This window comes from Neopelma chrysocephalum, unplaced genomic scaffold (genome assembly GCF_003984885.1).
Source record: "Neopelma chrysocephalum unplaced genomic scaffold, ASM398488v2 Primary Assembly neopelma1_191, whole genome shotgun sequence".
NCBI lineage: Eukaryota > Metazoa > Chordata > Aves > Passeriformes > Pipridae > Neopelma > Neopelma chrysocephalum.
Window position 1 is genome coordinate 280,289 of NW_020897853.1, and position 19,223 is coordinate 299,511.

At 40.2% G+C, this 19,223-nt stretch overlaps 1 protein-coding gene across 3 annotated transcripts in view; it reads right to left on the reverse strand.

The window, feature by feature from the left end:
- Positions 1-19,180, reverse strand: part of KIAA0586 (KIAA0586 ortholog) — a 72,969-nt gene extending 53,789 nt beyond the window's left edge. Inside the window, exons 1-15 of one of the 3 annotated variants that reach the window (XM_027702674.1) lie at positions 18,972-19,175; positions 17,986-18,062; positions 17,190-17,259; positions 16,128-16,194; positions 15,193-15,370; positions 14,588-14,821; positions 13,889-14,057; positions 12,896-13,063; positions 11,767-11,887; positions 10,485-10,617; positions 9,090-9,131; positions 7,508-7,734; positions 6,516-6,588; positions 5,937-6,194; positions 5,587-5,761 (exon numbers count right to left, since the gene is read on the reverse strand). In XM_027702674.1, the coding sequence (XP_027558475.1) occupies positions 5,587-5,761; positions 5,937-6,194; positions 6,516-6,588; positions 7,508-7,734; positions 9,090-9,131; positions 10,485-10,617; positions 11,767-11,887; positions 12,896-13,063; positions 13,889-14,057; positions 14,588-14,821; positions 15,193-15,370; positions 16,128-16,194; positions 17,190-17,259; positions 17,986-18,003 (1,933 nt within the window). In that variant the 5' untranslated portion in view covers positions 18,004-18,062; positions 18,972-19,175. Of the gene's footprint in view, positions 1-5,586; positions 5,762-5,936; positions 6,195-6,515; positions 6,589-7,507; positions 7,735-9,089; positions 9,132-10,484; positions 10,618-11,766; positions 11,888-12,895; positions 13,064-13,888; positions 14,058-14,587; positions 14,822-15,192; positions 15,371-16,127; positions 16,195-17,189; positions 17,260-17,985; positions 18,063-18,971 lie in introns of all 3 variants that reach the window. The other 2 variants (XM_027702675.1, XM_027702676.1) reach the window with 2 other exon arrangements.
- Positions 19,181-19,223: the final 43 nt, after the last annotated feature.

The window sequence follows — 19,223 nt, forward strand, 5'->3', positions numbered from 1 at the left end:
CAACACGTACAAACCCAGGGACATCCCACATTCTGCTAATTCAAGCCTTCCTGCTGAAGGAATTATAAATATTTACTGTGGGATGGAGGGAGTGAGGGAGGGAGTCAGGAAGGGCAGAATCTAGAAGTGCTAAGGGAGATGTCTCAGTATTGACAGCAATGAAGGAGTTAAAATTGCCATTTTCAAGCTGAATCTACCAGATAAAAGCACAGAAACATGAAAAGAACACAAGGATGGTAGTAGGATGAAATGAAATGTGTGATTTAGCTGCTAAGAAGAAATCCATGATTTAGGTTTTGAAATGCAGCCACAAGACTGACAGGTACTCAAAGGAACAGGTATAATCTACAAATTCCTGGTTTAACAACTCACTGCTACTGGCAAATCAAGCCATAAGTAATATCCATAATTCTTGACTTCCAGCATCAAGGAAGCACTGATTTCTCTGGTCCAGTTTTTAAAGTTTATTGTAAATAGCAGCCAGAAGTAATTTGTGTGTAAAAGTATCTTCAGCATATAGCAGAGGAGAGCATTTATTGCAAAGTGCATTTCTCACTACACAGTCATGCAAGACCTTATTCAGCCTAAATTTTTTGCAAACAGTGGTTATTATTAAGGAAATTATTAACTTTAATCTAAATGGATAAATTCCTCCCAAAAAGGACTCAACAATTGTGAATCAAACAGAAGTGCTTCTGCTGCTGCTTTGCAGGCGTCAGGAAAATGAATCTGGGAAGAGTCACGTTGGTAACCAGCTCCATCTCTCGTTACAGCCAAAAAAACATCATGTTACTCATCTGTTGTTTCTAACCACCACCTCCCTGTGTTCGTGGCCACTTAGCACCTGGCAACCGGCACTTTTTAGCTCTGTTCAACATTTAAGAGCCTCCTAATTAACTGAAGAATGAAAGTCAACGATTATAAAGTCCGGGGATGAAAAAGATTGATAATCTGACTTTTAACAAATGCAGACAAGCAAATAAGGCAATTCTCTCACAAAGTGGTGTTTTTGTACAGACAAATTATGGGTTATAAGCCTGGAAAGAAGAACAGCAAGTCATAACTCTTCAGTGAGAGGTCAGAAAGAAGAGGCTCTGAAAAGGCTTTGCTGTCCCGTTGGATAAGCAATGGGAAGAGAAATCACAATACAATGCTGTGGCCAAGGGGATAAAACCCTCAGATGTCTCAACAGGATGTCAGAGAGATGGAGCAGGAGGAGACTTCCATATATGATAACTCTGCATTCAGTACCAAGCCTGTACCTCTGTCAGTATTAAAACAGATTGGACATCAAAAGGCCTTTTTCATTTTTTAAGGAAAAATCACCTGGAAACTGAAGTAGCTGCAAACTGAAGCCAAAACCTCACTATAAATCAGATACTAAATTTGAAGTGTCCTATTTCCTTTCAAACCAGAAGGTGTCCAGCCATGGGAAGAGGCAACTCAGGGCAGAATTTCTGATGCCTTTAAATGCCTTTCTGCCCAGCACAGGTTAGCCAGAAAAACTGTTCTGCAGTCAGAGACAAATTACTGGAGTCAGGAACATAAACAGATCCAGTTCAGAGGCCTGTGATTTAGCAGAGGTCACACTACATGATCTCACAGTCCCCCTTGGCCTTGAACTTTTGAGCAAAAGCAGGAATTGGCAGTGTATCTGTAGTGCTGCCAACTTGTAAAAACAAGGTTCTCACAGTGGGAATGATGAAGTACTGTACATACACAGCACCTCATTTTAATTGCTTTCAACTTTTCATTTCCCCCCTCAAAAGTTTATTTGCACTGGGTAGAAACTAGACATTTAATTAAACTTAGCTTTAAAAAAACTAGTGTTTTACATCTACTTATCAGTTCACATTATGCAAGAAAACAACTCCAAGGTTTTTGGTTTTTTTTAAGAAATGATCTCTTACTCATAAAAGTGTTGGTTAATTTTTTTTTCCTAACTTCCCATAAGAAAGCAAGCATTAGTCACCACAGTTTATTTGCAAAGAAAATGGTTGAGAGTTATAAAATGACTGAAAAGAGACTCTCCAGATGGCCATTTCAGTCTTAAATAAACATCCTTATTCTAACACTAATTTAAACCAAGCTCAGTGGATCGCTCTGACAAAACAGGGCCATTTAATAAGTCTGGATTTTCCAGCCAATCAAACCCAAGGCCAAAGACTTCCAACTATTTCTAAGCCTTTATCACCTGGGACATCAAGGCCAGGAAGGGAATCTGCAGGTGCAGATCTGTGAGATTGGGTTCTTCCTTTCCTTTTTTTAAAGAACCTGGTGCTTTAAAGTGCTCACTCAACTCTGTTGCATTTTATTTACGCTCCTACTACAGAGGAGAACAGATCTGTTTCTAATTTTATTATTTATACTTCCCTGCCATAACAGGATCTTCACAAGAGCAGCAAAAGCATTTAACTGTTTCATCTTCATGAGACCCACGTGAAACACCAGCTATTACTGTTCCATTTCATTGACAAGGTGTAGGAAAGCACAGAAATTCAGCACCTTGAGCAACTGTCTTACTCAGAGTCAAGTAATGCCAGTATCAAACAAAGGCTGACCTCATTTTAAAGCCAATAAAATCAGAGAACTTGGAATCATATTCATTGGAGTGCTTTCTTTAAATTCTTCCTTTCTTCCCCTAGATAAGAATACAAGGGGGGGTGTCTTATTTTATTTACTGCCCCGATAGAGACAAAACCACAACTTTCCAGAAGTGCAGCCTGATGTGAAATAGAGAAACGGATTTTCTGGTGGCTTTATTCCTGCAAACACACGTTGCTGTGCTGCTGCTGAGTGACTTCATGGCTTGGAATGGGAAAAGGCTATCCAGAGTTCATCCTGTTTTCAGGCAAAAGAGCTTTAAACCGTGTTTGTCACACGCAGGAGCCGCTGGAAGATTGAAGGCACCATCGATCCAGTGCAGTTTTCTCTTTAATTTCTATTTGCCTCCAGCAGAAAACAAGCACAGGAGCAGCTTCTTACAACTGCACACAAGCTGTACCTTCACTTTTCACTGACACCACGGAATTAAACATGTTATTGGTAGAAAACTGGTAGTTTCAAAGCATCAAATAACCTATTTATTATAATTAGTTGGAGGAGGGGGCACTCTTTCTACTACTTTACAAGATACTGTTGCTGGAATGATGAAATTGGCCTCCCTGGAAAGGTTGTGACCTTCCATAAAGGACAAGAGGCCAATAAATATAGAAGAAAATTCATTTTGAACTCAGCAAAAGCAGAACTGCTGATTGAATATTTTTAAAGAAGTGTCTGTTCTCAATCCAAATCTTAGTGGTCACTGTGTTACTGTTGTTGCTACACTAAGTGCTTACCAGCACACATTTTGTTCAAACAAATCTGTGCAGAATAAATTAAATTATAGGTGCACAGCATAACCAGGAGTTGAAATGAGTGATGTATCATGCTGGTTTACCAATATGCCATTTTTCACAAAAAAAAAAAGAAATGTTTCAAGAGAGGTAAAATAAAATATACAAGCATCAAGACTATCAGTTTTCATGTAACCTGTTCTCACCTCTTAAAAAAAAAAGTAAGTCTTGAGGTTTTCTAGGTTTTTGCCAGGACTGTAACTCACATTTTCCAGGAGGGTTATGAGAATTGGGAATACTTTCTACCAGTAACACTTTTTCTTCAAGGATCACAACTGGGCTCCAGAGCAGAGGTCAGAGAAGTGCCAGGAAATGGCACGAAGAGCACGTGGGGCTAAACAACAGATTCTTGTCCTGTTTTGAGGATCTGCCACTGTGGATGAACATTGTGACCACAGAATGGTCTGGGTTGGAAGGGACCTTAAAGATCATCCACTTCCAACCCCCTGCCATGGGCAGGGACACCTTCCACTAGACCAGGTTGCTCAATAGTATTAAAATAATAATAATGTAAAAAAAAAACCCAACAAACCCAACCTCAAACCCAGCAGTGTTTGCCTTCAAAGCCATATCTGTGTTTTACACCACACATTTTAATGGCTCAAAACCAGGCTTTCATCAAGTGACTGCCTTCTGATGCTCATCTCTTGTATTTCATACAGAATAGAGCATTTTTACAGCTGCAATAAAAACTCAGGCAGCATTTTTAAAACGTGACATTTCAGATTGCATCAAGTATATTTTCCCTGCATGGGTAACAACAGTGCAAGTGCAAGAAGTGTGGAGGGAGCCAGCTCATATTTTCCCATTGATGCACATCCTATTAACTCCACTGTGCCCATAATCACTTTAATACCTTACACTGAACCCTCTCTCCCATCTCCACACTTTCTCTCCATCATTACCCTTTATCACATAATTTGCTCACTGTATCTTGCACTAATACCACACAAATTAGATTTCCTAACATATCAGTTAAAGATTAACCTCATCTTCTGTATTAAGAATCAGTTAAATTTTGAGAAGATAACTAAGAAATAAAACCGATCCAATTAAAACATTACTTTCTACTAACTCAAGATTAAGTTTATCTACACTTAGGTCAGATATCATATAGTCTCACTTTTTTATAATTTTTACACATTTTTAATAGGTTTGAAAATTGGTATCTTCTTATCTTAATACTTTGCCTACAAAACTAATGAATGAAATTCATTATTAATCCACTAATAATCTTTATCAATTAAATAGCCTTAACAAGCTCTTACAGAAAGGAGTTATACTCTGCTTTTAACCCTGATTGGACTCACAAAAGAAGCTGCCTGCATTTAGTGAACTTCACCAATGATTCTGATGACTTCTTTCAACATTTCCAAGTTAACAGATGTCATGTTCAAGCCCACAGATTTAATTTTTCATGTTTCAATTAATGTCTTAGAAGTGGGAAATTAACTCTCAGGCTTCCTTAATCTTTCAAATCTCAGTACCCTTCTGAACTCTGAATGAATTAAGCACATAAATGACATGACTGGATAAACCTGACATAAAGAATTCATCTCTCAGTGACCTTTATCAAAAGCTGAGTTCATTTTCCAACACACTCAGCTTTCAGATGTGATCACTTCTGGCAATTCAGCTCTTTAAGACTTGGACAACAACAGAGACATATTAATATACTTCTTAAATTTAGAAACAAGTATTTATTTGATAATCTAAAGTAAGTGAGATACACACTGGGCAAGTCTGAAAACTTATGGGCGTTTTTTAGTTTTGAAAAGAGCATCTTAAATAAAAATACAAACAGAAATGGATTATTTCAGTTGGACAGGACCTACAACAACCATCTAATGCTGATGGATTAGATAACCTGAGCAATTCAGGGCTGACCAAAAGTTAAAGCCTTGTATTTCTACACACATATATTTTATATAAAGACATATGTAGAAATAGATCTAGATATATAAATATAGAGATACAGATATAAATATATTATTTGTAAGAGCATTTTCCAAATGCCTCTTAAACACTGGCAAACCTGGGGCAGTGACCATCCCTCTAGAAAGCAACTGCAGTTGCTTAAGCTTTAAATTGAAGAGCAGGTGAACTACAATTAAATAGCTTCATTTATACAAGGAATTCCTAACAGGAAAACTGGGAAGGAGCACCTTGTTCACATCAAATGGTTACTCACCTTTAACACACTCTATCACCTTGGGCCTTGGAAGTTTGGATTTGGGAGAGGGAGAGTTGAACCTCAGATATGGGGCTTTTTTGAGGGTGCTGCGATGGCCCTGGTAAATTGGTTTCCCATAAACTCGACACAGATAATCTTCACTTAGTACCAGTGCATTTCCACTCCCAGGGCCCTGATGCACATCAAAAAGGAAAACAAAAAAAGCAGTTTACAATTCTTCACGTATGAAAATTTGAACAGGGCCACCACTTTCATTTCAAATTATTACAGTTACACACACAATTTGTCACGTCGATGCTGCTTTAACAGTTGTCACCAAAAGAGAAACCAACCACCTGGGGACTCACATCTGCCCTTCCTTCTCTCCTCTGCAAACCTTCAGGAAAATAAGTTCTAAGCCTCTGTTTCCTGGTGTTATCCTCCTCTTGCTTCTGCAATAACATAGCTGCACATAGATGCATCTTTGTCGAGCCACCTTGGATTTTTTGAGTTTTCGCTTTCATTTCTTTCTTGGCCTTCATGGCCTTGAGGTTTTGGGCTCTCTTGATCCATGAGAATTTTGGATCATATTTCCCATGTTCTGAATCATTTCTTGCCATTTCGGCCTAAAGATAAAACATAAAACACAGTAAATGGAGATTTTTTTATCTTCAAGGCTATCAGAAGAGTGTGGGGGTAACTCTGAAGCTCTGAGAAATGGTCTGTTTTCCATGTAACCCAGCAACTGGGACCAGTCATTTTCATTAAGAAACTAAAGTTCTAAAATAAAAGCAAATATTTTATTATAGCCTACTACGTGCTAGGAATAATAAGCAGTTTTCCCACGTTTTCAAGGTGTGAGCAAAACACTTCACTGTGGACACGAAAGAACAAGGCAAGGTGGAAAAACACAAGGCAAAAATCTGAACTCATTTTTCCAGCCATACCTGGATTTCTTCACTGATTGCCTGGATCCACTCATCCACGGTCCTCCTGATACGGATCTCTTCCAATATATCTCTGAAACAGAAGAAAGAACTATTTTAGGTTCAGTGCTTCTTAAACTGCACAGATTTGTTCCTGGGAAAGCAGTGACCTAAAAATGCTATAAAAAGGGAAATCCAGAACACAGACAGGAGGATTTTGCACCTCTGCATCCTCCAAAGGGACTAAACAAAGCCGTGATTTCCCAAATCCAAACCTGTTCTTACGGAATGCCTGCAAACCCCACTCCCTGCTGGGAAGTACTAACGTTACTACAAATATCTAGGAATCAGAGGCACCCATGTGTCAGCTCCTGCTTTGATCAAAACTGAAAAAACAAGGCTACAAAAACACTCCAACTCCAAAGACAAAAAGCAGATGATGAATTACTACATGCTCTTCAAGATAATGAGAGCAGATATTATGCCTGAAATAAAAAAAAATCTTTACATATATATAGAATAGTTACTTTCCTCAGGAAAATGCAAGTTTAAGTTGCATTTTAATAGGGAAACTTTCATTATGATTCAAGCAAAAATATTTAACACAACTAATGAAGCAAAAGTTCAAAAGTCAAAGATGTGCTGTAGGATGACTAATTCTGTAACATTTACAGGATTACAAATGATGAAAATAGTCTTGAATTTTCTTATTTGTTTGCAATGTTTGTATGGAAGCAGCTCAATGCCCCAAAGTCATGGCAAGCAGATGATAAAGCCTCAGAATTCAGACTCAGCAAGAAGTAACAGGCACCTGACAAAAATTCACTTCACATCACAAGGGTCAAACACCACCTGAAGTTCAAGAACCAGCTAATGATTGCTAAGAAGAGTCAATAAATACTTTTTCCATTACTTCTTCAATGCACAGATTTAAAAAAAAATGAGAAGAGAGGTGCTAAAAGGAGTTCACAGACAAGGAGCAGCCTCACAAGCACTGAATTTAAGGGTCTGACCTGGCTGCAGTCAAGCTGTTAATGAAGGAATATGTGGCATCTCCATCCTTTGCACGAGTGACAGCTTCCAGATTCTCCTCGAGGACTTTCTTATTGCTTTGAACTCCTCTCAAAGTCCTCTCAGCATCCCTCAGGATGGATTTGGGCACTTGGACGTTTTGAAGGATGGATGGTCTCTCGAGCAGAGCATGTTCAGGAGGATCAGGTGCAACAGTGGGACCTTTGGACTAAAATTGAAACAGAACCTCCAGTTTTTAATCAGAGATTGTAATTTCCTGTTAATCTGTGATCCTATCAATGCCATCACAGGGAATGCTACCAACCTGAATTACTCCAGAACGTTCAGCGTGTTGCAAATATATTTAGAAGTCAAGAAAACTGAAAGACACCCAAAAAACCCTCAAATGGCAAATGATGTAAAGCATGAGAAGCAATACTAATGAAGACCATAAGCATGTGAGAAGATGGCAATTAGGGACATGAAGCATCACATGCAAATCTCTCCATGTAACAGTAATTAAATATAATTAAAGCCTAATAAAAACCAACCTTCTCTCAATATTTGCACTTGTTTGGTATCACTCTACCCCAAGAAACACCAATCAATACTTCTAAGTTTTAACAACAAGATAAACCCCTCAACAGCCCTTGATCCTCTCCCACTTTCACTGATCTTCACTTTTCAGAAGGAACAACAAAGCCTTTTCCTTTGCAGAACCCTTTCACAGAGATAAAAATCGAGCATAAATTAGCTGCTAAATACAAAAGGAAGGGACACAAACACAGGAAACAAGTTCTCACATTCATTCTCACACTCCTGATGAAACCCAGAGGCCCCTGAGAACTTCATTTAACAACAAAAAAAAAATTAAAAAAGAGATAAATGTACATTAAAAAAAAAATCAAAACCAAAATACCCAAACTTGAGTAGACTCTGAAAGCATCAACTGAATGAACAGAAGAAAAAGACCTCCCAGATCACAACTCAGTTTTGGTTTTGAGGCTGTTCTTTTATCAAATCAGAATTAAACACAAGTTTCTGTTCTAACAGGTGTTTTGTCACAATGAACACAACAAAACAGAAACCAACACACTGATCCCATAGTCCTGGTTTTTCCTGGTGAGAAAAGGACAATATACCGAATTATTTATCAATTTTATATAGGCTTTCATTTTTAAATGAAACTTTTTGACAAATAGTAGCTCAGTAAGAGCTAAAATCTGTGAGAAAATGTAAGAATTACAGATTCATGTTCAATTGTAAAATGATGTGAAGTTGCCGGGTAGGCCCAGATCATGAAATGATAATTATCAGTCCACACTGTGTCCACTTGAGACAGCAGCTTTTTGCCTGACATTTGTATTATTCCCTCAAGGTACTTTCACTAAGATCTGATTTAGACAAGTCTAAGAACAAGTTAAATCAGTTAAATCTTACTTTGGGTAATGTAATCTATACATAACAGCAACATTTTAATAAACATACACAGTCATTGCAGTTATTTTATTGCAAACACATTCAAAACTGGATCAGTATCACGGTATTTAAAAAAAAAAAATTAAAAAAAAAATCAAGGTCTACCTTAATAAGATCATTCATGTCAGATTTCCATGAATTTGCTTCCTAAAAAGACAGAAGAAGAGCAGTTGAAACTTTAACCTAGAGACAGATCCGTCAGGGTCAAATCCCAAGCAGGTATTTGGTCAGTGTAACTGGGCACAGTGAATTCCCTGGGAAGCACTGAAAGGCTCTGCTCACTCCTGCTGGGTTAGAGCACCACCTTCTGTCCTCAGCTCATTCAGCCCTTGGCTTTATGGCAAAGCAAAGGCTCACTCACCCAAGCATTTATTATCTCACTCCACAAACTTCTAAATGATGAGAAGTCAACAGCTAAGTCCCTAATTGACCCAATTTCCATCTGCTGAAGTCACCTCTGTCTTCCCATTGACCTTTTTCATGAGAGAAAAGAGGTTTCAAACCATTTGTGTCACCTTTGTTTTCTTCCCCTGCCACTCCTTCTCCCATCTCATCCCGTTGTTGCCTGTACTAAGGTATGTTACTTGTTTAAGTTTTTAGCAACAGTGGAGAGCAAATATTTGCAACATAAATGGGGCACCTGCTCTGTTACTAATAGGAACAGTTAAACATTCAACCCACTAAATGCTACAAAACCTACACAAAAATGCATCATTTATGCTGTAAGATCTGAGGAGTGAAGTTACATTTTCTAAAGATCCAGCAACAGACAACTGGCATGGACTACAAAATATTTTTAGGGAAACAGGAAAGCTGAAACCAACAGAATCAGAGCTATCATGTTCCAAGCTAATTCAGAGACCCGAATTTACAAGAAGAGAGGACCCCAGCACACCTTTTTTCCACATGGAACCAGGTTAACAAACAGATAAAAGCCTCAATGTCAAAAAAACCATGTTGCCAGCACAGAACCAGGTTTTGTACCTCCAAAGGTACAAAATAATTGGCATAAGACACAAGGATGTGTGCCAGGCAATTCCTTGGAAACAGCACTCCTTACAAAGTGAAGTGGCAAAATGAGGAAAGAAGTGCTTAAGTGATCCCTTAAAGCTGACTGCAGATAAATGGATCACTGTTCTTTCCCAAATGGGAATGTTACATCACCTCTGGTATTACAGGCAGAGAGCAAGCAGAGAACAGGCACTGAAAATACCTGAAACCTTAAAATAAACAAGTAATAATTCCCTTTTTTTCTTTCTCACCTGTTTTATGTCTGGGACAATGGCAGGAAGAGCCTCTACAGTCCAGTCCATCATTCAGGCTCAAATTCCTTTCCCACACAAAAGGCTCCAATATTTCAAGTAATATTAAACAAATGTTGGTCTTTTTACAGGGGTGGAAGCAAAAGCAACACTTTTACTGAGACCAGACTTCTAAGTTTTTCTCCACATTTTTTATTCCCCTTATTGAAACTCCTGGTCATTCTAACATGGATTTTACCTGGAGCATGTTGTGCATTTCTCTTCTCAACTGGCCAAGATCTTGAAGTAAATCATCTGCTTTTTTCACTGTCTTCTCAATTGAACTGTAGCTTTCAAAAGCAGGGACTGGCTCTGTATGCAAAGCATTGTGCCTGATGGGAGAAACATTCCTGATTAAAACTCTCATGGCTCCTCATGTGGCCCAAGAAAGTAGCCAACTGTGAAACCAAGCATGAATTTAGAGAGTAAGAATACCAAACCTTCAGATAAAGTGGAATTTGCTTTTGCATCTGAACTTACAGAGAGATTATTGGGTTTTCTCTGCTTATCACTTAACAGCTTGAGCTGTATCCTTGTATTTTCAACAGTGAAACTACACTTCATTGAGCAATATTTAAACTTTGGATACCTCTCCATTTGAAGCAAATAACATTTTTGTCCACGCTATCATAGATCAGAGAGTATGTATGTAGCAGTTTCTCACTGTATTAGTGAAGTTATGACATTACATTATTGCCTGGGGAAAATATGTTTCAGACTGGATGGCTCAGAGCATTTTTCCACCCACTCTAAAGCTTAGGAATTCTTAGGTGGTTGCTGCTCCTTCCCACCAAAGTGTTTTCATGGAGCTCCCACAAGCAGGCAGTTCAGAGTCTCACTGACAATGGCACTTGGACACAAAGCCTGCCCAGCTGTGCCTGCACATCTGGCTGCCTGACACAACTCTCCAGGCTGCTACAATAAAAAAAACATCTACTCAGAGACAGAAAAACACTCCAAGTGCCACCCACTGACCTCTGAGAAAGATGTTATGAACTATCTTAGCAACAAGCCCTCAGCTACCTGCAGTACCACAGAAATCACAGAACTATGGAATATCCTGAGTTGGAAGGGACCCACAAGGATCATCAAAGTCCAGCTCCTGGCCCTGCACAGAAAAACCCCAAAAATCACACCCTGTGCCTGACACCATTGTCAAAACACTTCTTGAGCTCTGTCAGCCTTGGTGCTGTGACCACTTCCCTGGGCAGCTGTTCCAGTGCCCAATCAAGCGGGGGAAGAACCTTTTCCTGAGATCCATCCTAAACCTCCCCTGACTCAGCCTCCTGCCGTTCCCTCAGGTCCTATCAAAAGTAATGCAAAAGTAGCACAAAAATACTCCAGTGTTGTACTTCAAGCACAGCTTTGTCAAGCTCAAGGCCCACACCAGTGACTCTGTTACACCACCAATATCTAATACACCTCTCTCACTAAAACAAACAAAAACTCTTCCTCAATTTTGGATTGCTATGTTTATTTACCTGTCTCTCTCAGAATGCCAGCTCACTTCATTGCTGTTTAACGTTGTTTTCTTGGAATATTCATTTTGCCTCAGTGGCATTTCTTGAGTACTTGGAATATGCTCCAGAAGTTTCCTTTCACCTAAGGCAGAAAAAAAGAAAGTTACCTTTTTTCCAACATATTTAATACTTTCTTTTCCTTTCCAGATATTTTCACCACTATCTAATACTCACCAAGGATAGTAAAAATATTTTTTAAATTTAAAAATACAGATCTATTTCAGATAAGGCAGGTCACATAAAAGCACTCACACTGTGTTCCTAAGACTGCTTTAAATTAGCAAAACTAGAGTACAGATCAATGAAACTGGGGTGGCAGTGGACTGAGTCACAGAGAACAAATCTGAGCCATTATGGACAGAATGTTTCTTCCTTTGCCTCATTTCATTTATTCCTGGACCCAGTGAACAACAGAAATACATGACAGCTTTGTAACAGAGACAGAAGCAGCACCTGAGAAGGATCTGATACAGACACACACAGGCACTTTGTTAGAGCACAATGGTTGGATCCTTTAAATGTTCTTCCTCCACCTCAGATCCTCAAACAATGCTAAACAAAACCAACTATAAAAAGATGGTTATTTTTTTTGATTAAATGTCCAACCCTGAGTTTCATGCCACTAACCTGACCAAAAGCAGTGAAAGAAAATTCCTCCACGTTTGCTTTACACCTGTTTTCACTACAATAACACAGAGAGTTTGTGGATCCATGAAAAAAATCCAAAAGATTTCAATTCAACCAGTGATAATGACAAAGTTACTGAGTGGCTCCCAAGTTCTACATTATTCTGTCTAATCTTCTTAGAACCTGATAATGAATGGGCACTTGATCTTCCACGTGAGAAAACATTTCAGTGAGCAATCAGGTCGAGGTGCTGTAGGTTAGATCAGCACTGCCAACAAGTCTTTAATCAGTTATGAGTGACTTATTCACAAAACTAACCCTCTCCAAATGTATATTCCAAATATTCTCCATACTTGTATCTAAGTGTCACCAAACCAATAGCTCAGAACAGGTGAGGACCACACAAAGCACCCCCCAGGCCATCCTATTCAGGCCAGTGGAGGACAGGAGTGTCCTACAATACCTTCACTTGTAGCTTTGGGAATATTTTCCTTTTCCATCCCAGAGTTTTCTTTCTGTGAGATTCTCCCATTTTTTGATACAGGCTCTGGGGCACACCTGCGAGGAACTGGGGTCTTCAGAGGAGATGTTTGTGTAGGAATCCCATTACTTGGAAAGTGGCTTGAAAATGCTTCAGGGAACACAAGCAAAAGCAGTTATTTAAATGTTAACAATTTTCTTCATAGGAAAAGATATCAGAGAATCCCAGAATGGTTTGAGTTGGAAGGAGATGATCTTTAATGGCTCTTCCAACCCCCCTGCCATAGGCAGGGACACCTTCCACTAGACCAGGTTGCTCCAAGCCCCGTCCAACATAGTCTTGAACACTTCCAGGGATGGGGCAGCCACAGCTTCTCTGGAAAACCTGTGCCAGGGCCTCACCACCCTCACAGCCAAGAATTTCTTCCTAATATCCCTCTAACCCTGCCCTTTGACAGTTTGAAGCCATTCCCCCTTGTCCTCTCCCTCCATGCCCTTGGAGAATCCAGAAAAAAAAAACCTAGGAAGAAAAAAAAGCCATGCCAGCTTTATGAATTTTTCATAAAAACGCAAAACATCACAGAACTAGTTAAAAAAGTAAACAGGAAGAACATTTTGTATCTCTGAATGCTATTGTTAAGGGAGCAAAAAGCCCCAAACCTAATTATAATATGAACTAGTTCATTACAGGCTCCCACCCAGATTATTTCTCAGTAAGATTATTTTAAGTTAAGTCTAGGCCTCTCCTGGTGCAGAAGCACTTAGTAAATCAAAACTCTCACTTTAATTAGAACTGGAAGAGACTGGAATATCTTCAGAATATGTGGTCTGTTACATAGTACATTCAGGCAATAAAACCAATTATACTGAAGGAATGTTTACTACTCGTTATTGATGTGTTGTACAATCCAATATTAATGGAAACAAAATTAATGCAAAACTAAGACAGAAAATAAGGAACTAAGAGTGTCTTCACCTTGGGCAGGAACATCACTGGGAGGAAACAAACCCCTCTGAGACAAAGGCACTTGGTTAGTGAGTGATCTCTGCTCTGGCTGCTCAGGTTGCTTTGTCAGGAGACTGGAGGAGGGCACAGGACTCTGCTGGAGCCCACGTGTGTTCACTGCAGAGCTGAGGAGATGAGACTAAGAGACAAAATGACAGAGTATTCCTGAGATATGCTTTCATTTCCCCAAGGAAAAATCTAAGCATGAATAAATACTTGCCATGAAATCATGTTAAGTGGATTTTGACATTCTATTTGGGAGAAAAGTCATTTACAACAACCTCAGAATGCAGACAGGCTTGGACATTATTCTACCCTTCAAAAAGCACACAGGGCTTTTAAATATAACTTACTTTTTTAATTTTGCTACTTATTAAATAGAAGTTTCCTCAACTAACAAAGATCTAAACAATTTCTCAGAGGGAATGAGAACATTTCACAGTTTTTGCATTTACTTTCCACAGACACAAAAATTAGGGAGAAGGGGGAAGGAGATATCTGGGACAGAACAAGAAATAAAACTTTTCCCAAAAGCTCTAAACTCCCGAGCTGGCCACTGGATCCTTCTTTCTTCCTAATACTAAGACATAATCCAAATTATTACAATCTTAACACTGAGATACAGAAGAAATGATTAAGCTAAAGCTTCTGTATTGTGACTTAAGATACCTGAATATTCATTTGCTGCTCCTGTAGCTTTTCCAGATGCTGAATCCGCTGCACCATGAAAGCATTCATTTGTTTTTCCAGCTCACTGACTCTGTGGTGACAGTGGGGCTTCTCCTGTTGAGCCCTCAGATGGGTTTGCTGTTCAGCCACACGTTGCAGGTGTCTGTCTGTCTCCTGCAGCTTATTAAGTAATGCTGAAACTGAGTTCACTTTGGCTTCCAAATCATTTTGGACCTGCAAGAGAGGATTAAAAAAAAAAAAGGAAAAGGAAGGGGTAAAAAACCCACATCTTACTGGAGAAGTGGTGCAATCCAGAATCCTGGATTTGCTTCCCAAAAGACATAATTAAAATCCTTGTTAGCCCTAATGTTTGGTGGCTCAGCAATATTATGAATTTTTAAAGGTAAATCAAATGGTCTCTGTCCTTTGCCCATTCAGCCAAATCCAAAGGAGTTCCCTCTGGTGTGAGATCACAAACACACAGAAAACAGGGAGCAGACACATTCAGGCTCTCTGGAGCTGCTACAAACAATCTGAGGCTTGTTTGGAACATCTGCTATTTTTAGTGGACAAAGAACTAACACTCCCACAAGCCACTTACTCACCTTGAGGAGTGGGGCTGTGCTGGCAATGGCAGCAGCAGTGGCTGCTGCAATGGTTGTTGCAGAGTCCACTTCCCTGGGTGCTGACCCGGGGTCATGTCCAACACCTTCCCTTCTTTCCGTGGAGGCATTTCCCAGGAGCTGCACCTTCACCTCCTTAAGTACAGGAGTATTCTGAGCTCTATAAAAACAAGAGCCTGTCAATAGCATTGTTTTCTCCATATCCCCTCCAAGCAAATGATTTCCCATCCGTAGCACTGACATCACTATAAAAGCTTTTCTCCTTGAAGCTTTCAGCACACGTGAAACAAATTTACTCTCACCTTTTAGGATGACATGAGAAATGTCTCAGGTTTATGTTACAGTTCCTAATATAAAAGGCATTTTCCTGTAACCACAACAAAGAATGTGTCTGCAGTTTGTGTTTTGTGAAGTTCAATATTCCAGGTTGGATGGGGCCTGGAGCAACCTGGTCCAGTGGAAAGTGTTGGAAGGGGGTTGGAACGAGATGGTCTTTAAGGTCCCTTCCAACCCAAACCATTCTGTGATTTTGTGATTCCAGTAGCCAAGTCCAACTAAATTTTTGATCCTCAGAATTTCCAGTCTATAGATAAACAGCATGTGTCCTTATCTGTCTCTTAAAATGTTACATGGTTTTGGCACAAGGTGAATTATCTTGCCTGAGTCTTCTATCATGAAATCATTAATTCCAGTAGTCTAAAGGTGTTCTCAAAAATACACAAAATAAACAAGATACTCCAGTGAATGATAAAATAAACTGAAAACACCTTCACAGACAGAAAAAGAATAGTAACAGAGAACAGCAAATAATACTTTTTTCCTTGCCAGCTAAACATTTTGGCAAAAACTGAAGGGGTATAATTGGACATCTTTAGAGAAACAGAACAGCTGAGCCACCACCAACAGCACATACTTACTTTTGCTTTAACACTGCTCTCAGAGCCTCCTTCTGCCCAGTAGCATATTGAGAAATAAAGACATCATCTGTGGGGAAGGATATAAACACACTTTGTGGAGCTAACTGACACAAAATGTCTATTTTACAGGTAGAAACAAAGTATAATTTCAATACATATAGTTTTGCTGTGAAGAATCTGCTGCCCGCACAAACCACATCATCTGCTGCAGTAACCAATTGTTTCCCTTCACTGAATTAACAGACTTAAGTAATGATGAGAGTAAGGGAAGGCTTCATTTAACACAACTTTATATAATATTGAATGTTGGTACCAATGAAATCTAATAATTGGAAGTAAAGTCTAAAGGGTAACGAGCTCAGACAAATCAATCCATAAAATGCTGCAAATTCTAACTTGAAAAAAAGTAATTAAAAAAAAAGGACTGTGACGTATTTCCCTACAGTCAGAGGACACTAAAATATTGAATTTTGGCCTTAAATAGGGTATTGATTTGTGTTTCTTTCCTCTACATAGCCCCAGATATCCAAGAAACCTGTAAAAGTGTATTTTCTTCAAAAAGTCTTCCCTTCCATAAATCTGATTGGAGCTGGCAGATTCAGAAACGTAAGACATTGGCATTGTGATTTCTTAAGGTTCTTAACTATTAAAAATATACTTTTAGGGTATAGGCTGCTGTAGAAAAATATGTCTTTGTAGTACAATTATTCACAACAGGAAAATGCATCCAAGCAAGCCCTTCCCCAAATTCTCTATTCAGAGACATGAATAGTTTGATCAGCAAAAAGAATCTCAACATTCTGGTGAACTTGTAGAAGTCCCACTCAGTTAATCACAAGAGCTACTGCAATGCCAGCAAGAATGAGGCAAATTTTGCAAAATTTAAGACTGTAAATTACAATGATCATCTTTTTATCAAAGAAAAATTTTAATATTTTCCCTCAAGAGTTTTCATAATGAAGAAAAATAAATACCTAAGATAAAACTAAAGCTCCCTTTTCTTCTAATTAATCAGTTTTCTCACAAAAAAAGGGGCTATATCAGCAGATTGATGTGTCTTACCTTCAGGTTCTCTGCTGTCCTCCAGTAGCAGTGAAGGATCTTCCTGCACTGCAGCTTCTCTAGGAAAATCCTTCAGAAGAGCAGAAAAGGCAACATCACAGCCTTTGCTTTCAGTGGCCAAAATTTTAGAAGTAGATGGAATTGTACAAATTATTACACAAATGGAATCACACCCACACACTAATACAAGGTCTTGGCACAAAACTTGTTACAATCTCCACCAGAGAATCATCTGGACTTGGTAGTCAAGAACTCACATGGCATTTTAGGGACTAAAACCTTAGAAGCACAATTCAGATTAAAGCTATATATTTTAAGTGCTGATTAAGTGTATTCTCCTCATTTATGGCCAAAGAAGTAGTAGTGGAACTATACTTGTTTAAGTTTAGCCAAATTGCTAATCTCAAACAATTCAGGATTGCCCCCACACAGAGAATTAAGTATTAAAGAATTCCACATAAACTAATGCCCATTTCTTTCCCTATGATATGAAGAGAAAAAAAAAAGTTTTACGGTTTTAACAAATATTGTGTCATGTGCACCCACCTTTTCAAAGGAAGAATTACACCAGAATTTAAAAACGAGCCTTGGTATTAATTATGCAACGGGCAGTACAGCAAATAAAACCCCTCCAGACACCTCAGCATTAATATCACGTTGGCAGGAGAAGCAACTGCAAAGTTGTTGTGCAAAGTCTGAGCCAAACATTTGTGATGCTACAGCTACAGCTTTTTGAGGAAAATGCTATTCATTCTCTTATTTCAGGATTGCAGGAAGCAACAGCAACTTTTCTTACCATTTGGGATAAAAACATGGGCTCTGCATCTTCCACTGGAAGCAGAAGTTCTGGATATCCCGTAGTGCTGAGGACTCCTAAAAATAAAAGCAGTTTTACTGTGGTCATAATCACCTTTTGTGCATTTTCACTACAGCTTGACTGACCCAGATCTCCACATCCCCCTTCTCTTTGAATCCCTAAACATCGTGACTTTCAAAACAGAAGCAACAGTGGACTTGGAGCTGAAGTTTATAAACATCAACGAGTTCTGATAGCCTGGATGAGAGACTTGCTTTACAGCATGTGAAAAAGTCTCTGAAAAACAGATTATTAAACATCCTTTAAACAGGGATGTTTAACAGAGAATAAACAGGGATGTTTAACAGGGAATAAACATCCCTGCCCCCATGGACAGGGACACCTTTCACTAGACCAGGGTGCTCCAAGCCCCATCCAACCTGGCCTTGAACACTCACAGGGATAGGGCATCCAGAACTTCTCCGGACAACCTGTGCCAGTGTTTTACCACCCTGCACAACTCGGCTTTTACGTGCAAAACAGTCTGGGAAAACAAGGAGTGCTGACATTTGCGGGAGGAGAATACAAAGATGCCTTTAAGTCCTATATGGCTGCAAACACTTCTCAGGGGTTCCAGCACCAGCCCGAGCTGCCCCTGGCTGTACCTTATGGTAAATGAAGGTAAATGATGGTGAGCGATGGTAAGTGACGCACCTGGAGCGGCGCTGCGGGGGGTCCCTGCCCCGCACGGGGCGGCTCCGTGTGCGGCCGAACCCGCCCCGGGGGCCGGGCACGGACAGAGCCCCTCACGGAGCTTCTGCACCGCCAGCCTCGCCGCCCTCCCGGGGGGCTTCTCCCCGCGGGGCCCCGTGGAGCGGATCAGCACATCGCCCGCCGTGAGGCTGACCGGGGAATCCCGGCTGGAGCCGGAGCCGCTTTGCGCTTCGGGGGGGGGGGGGGGGTGGGGGGGGGGGGGGGGATCTCACACAGTGGCGGCCTGAGGGCTCCGGGGCGCGGCTCCCTCGCAGGTCGCGGGCGCGGGCGCCGTGCCTGGCGGGCAGAGAGCCCAGTTCCAGCCCCGTTCCAGCCCCGCTCCAGCCGCTCCGCCTCAGCCGCTCCCGCCGGCGGCGCGGGCTGCCATGGCCACCGGCGTTCCTTCCCCGAAGAGCGTCCGGCGGGAAACGCCGCGCCCGGCGGGAGAAGGGGGAGCGGGGAACCTCGGCCGATTCGTCAATTCT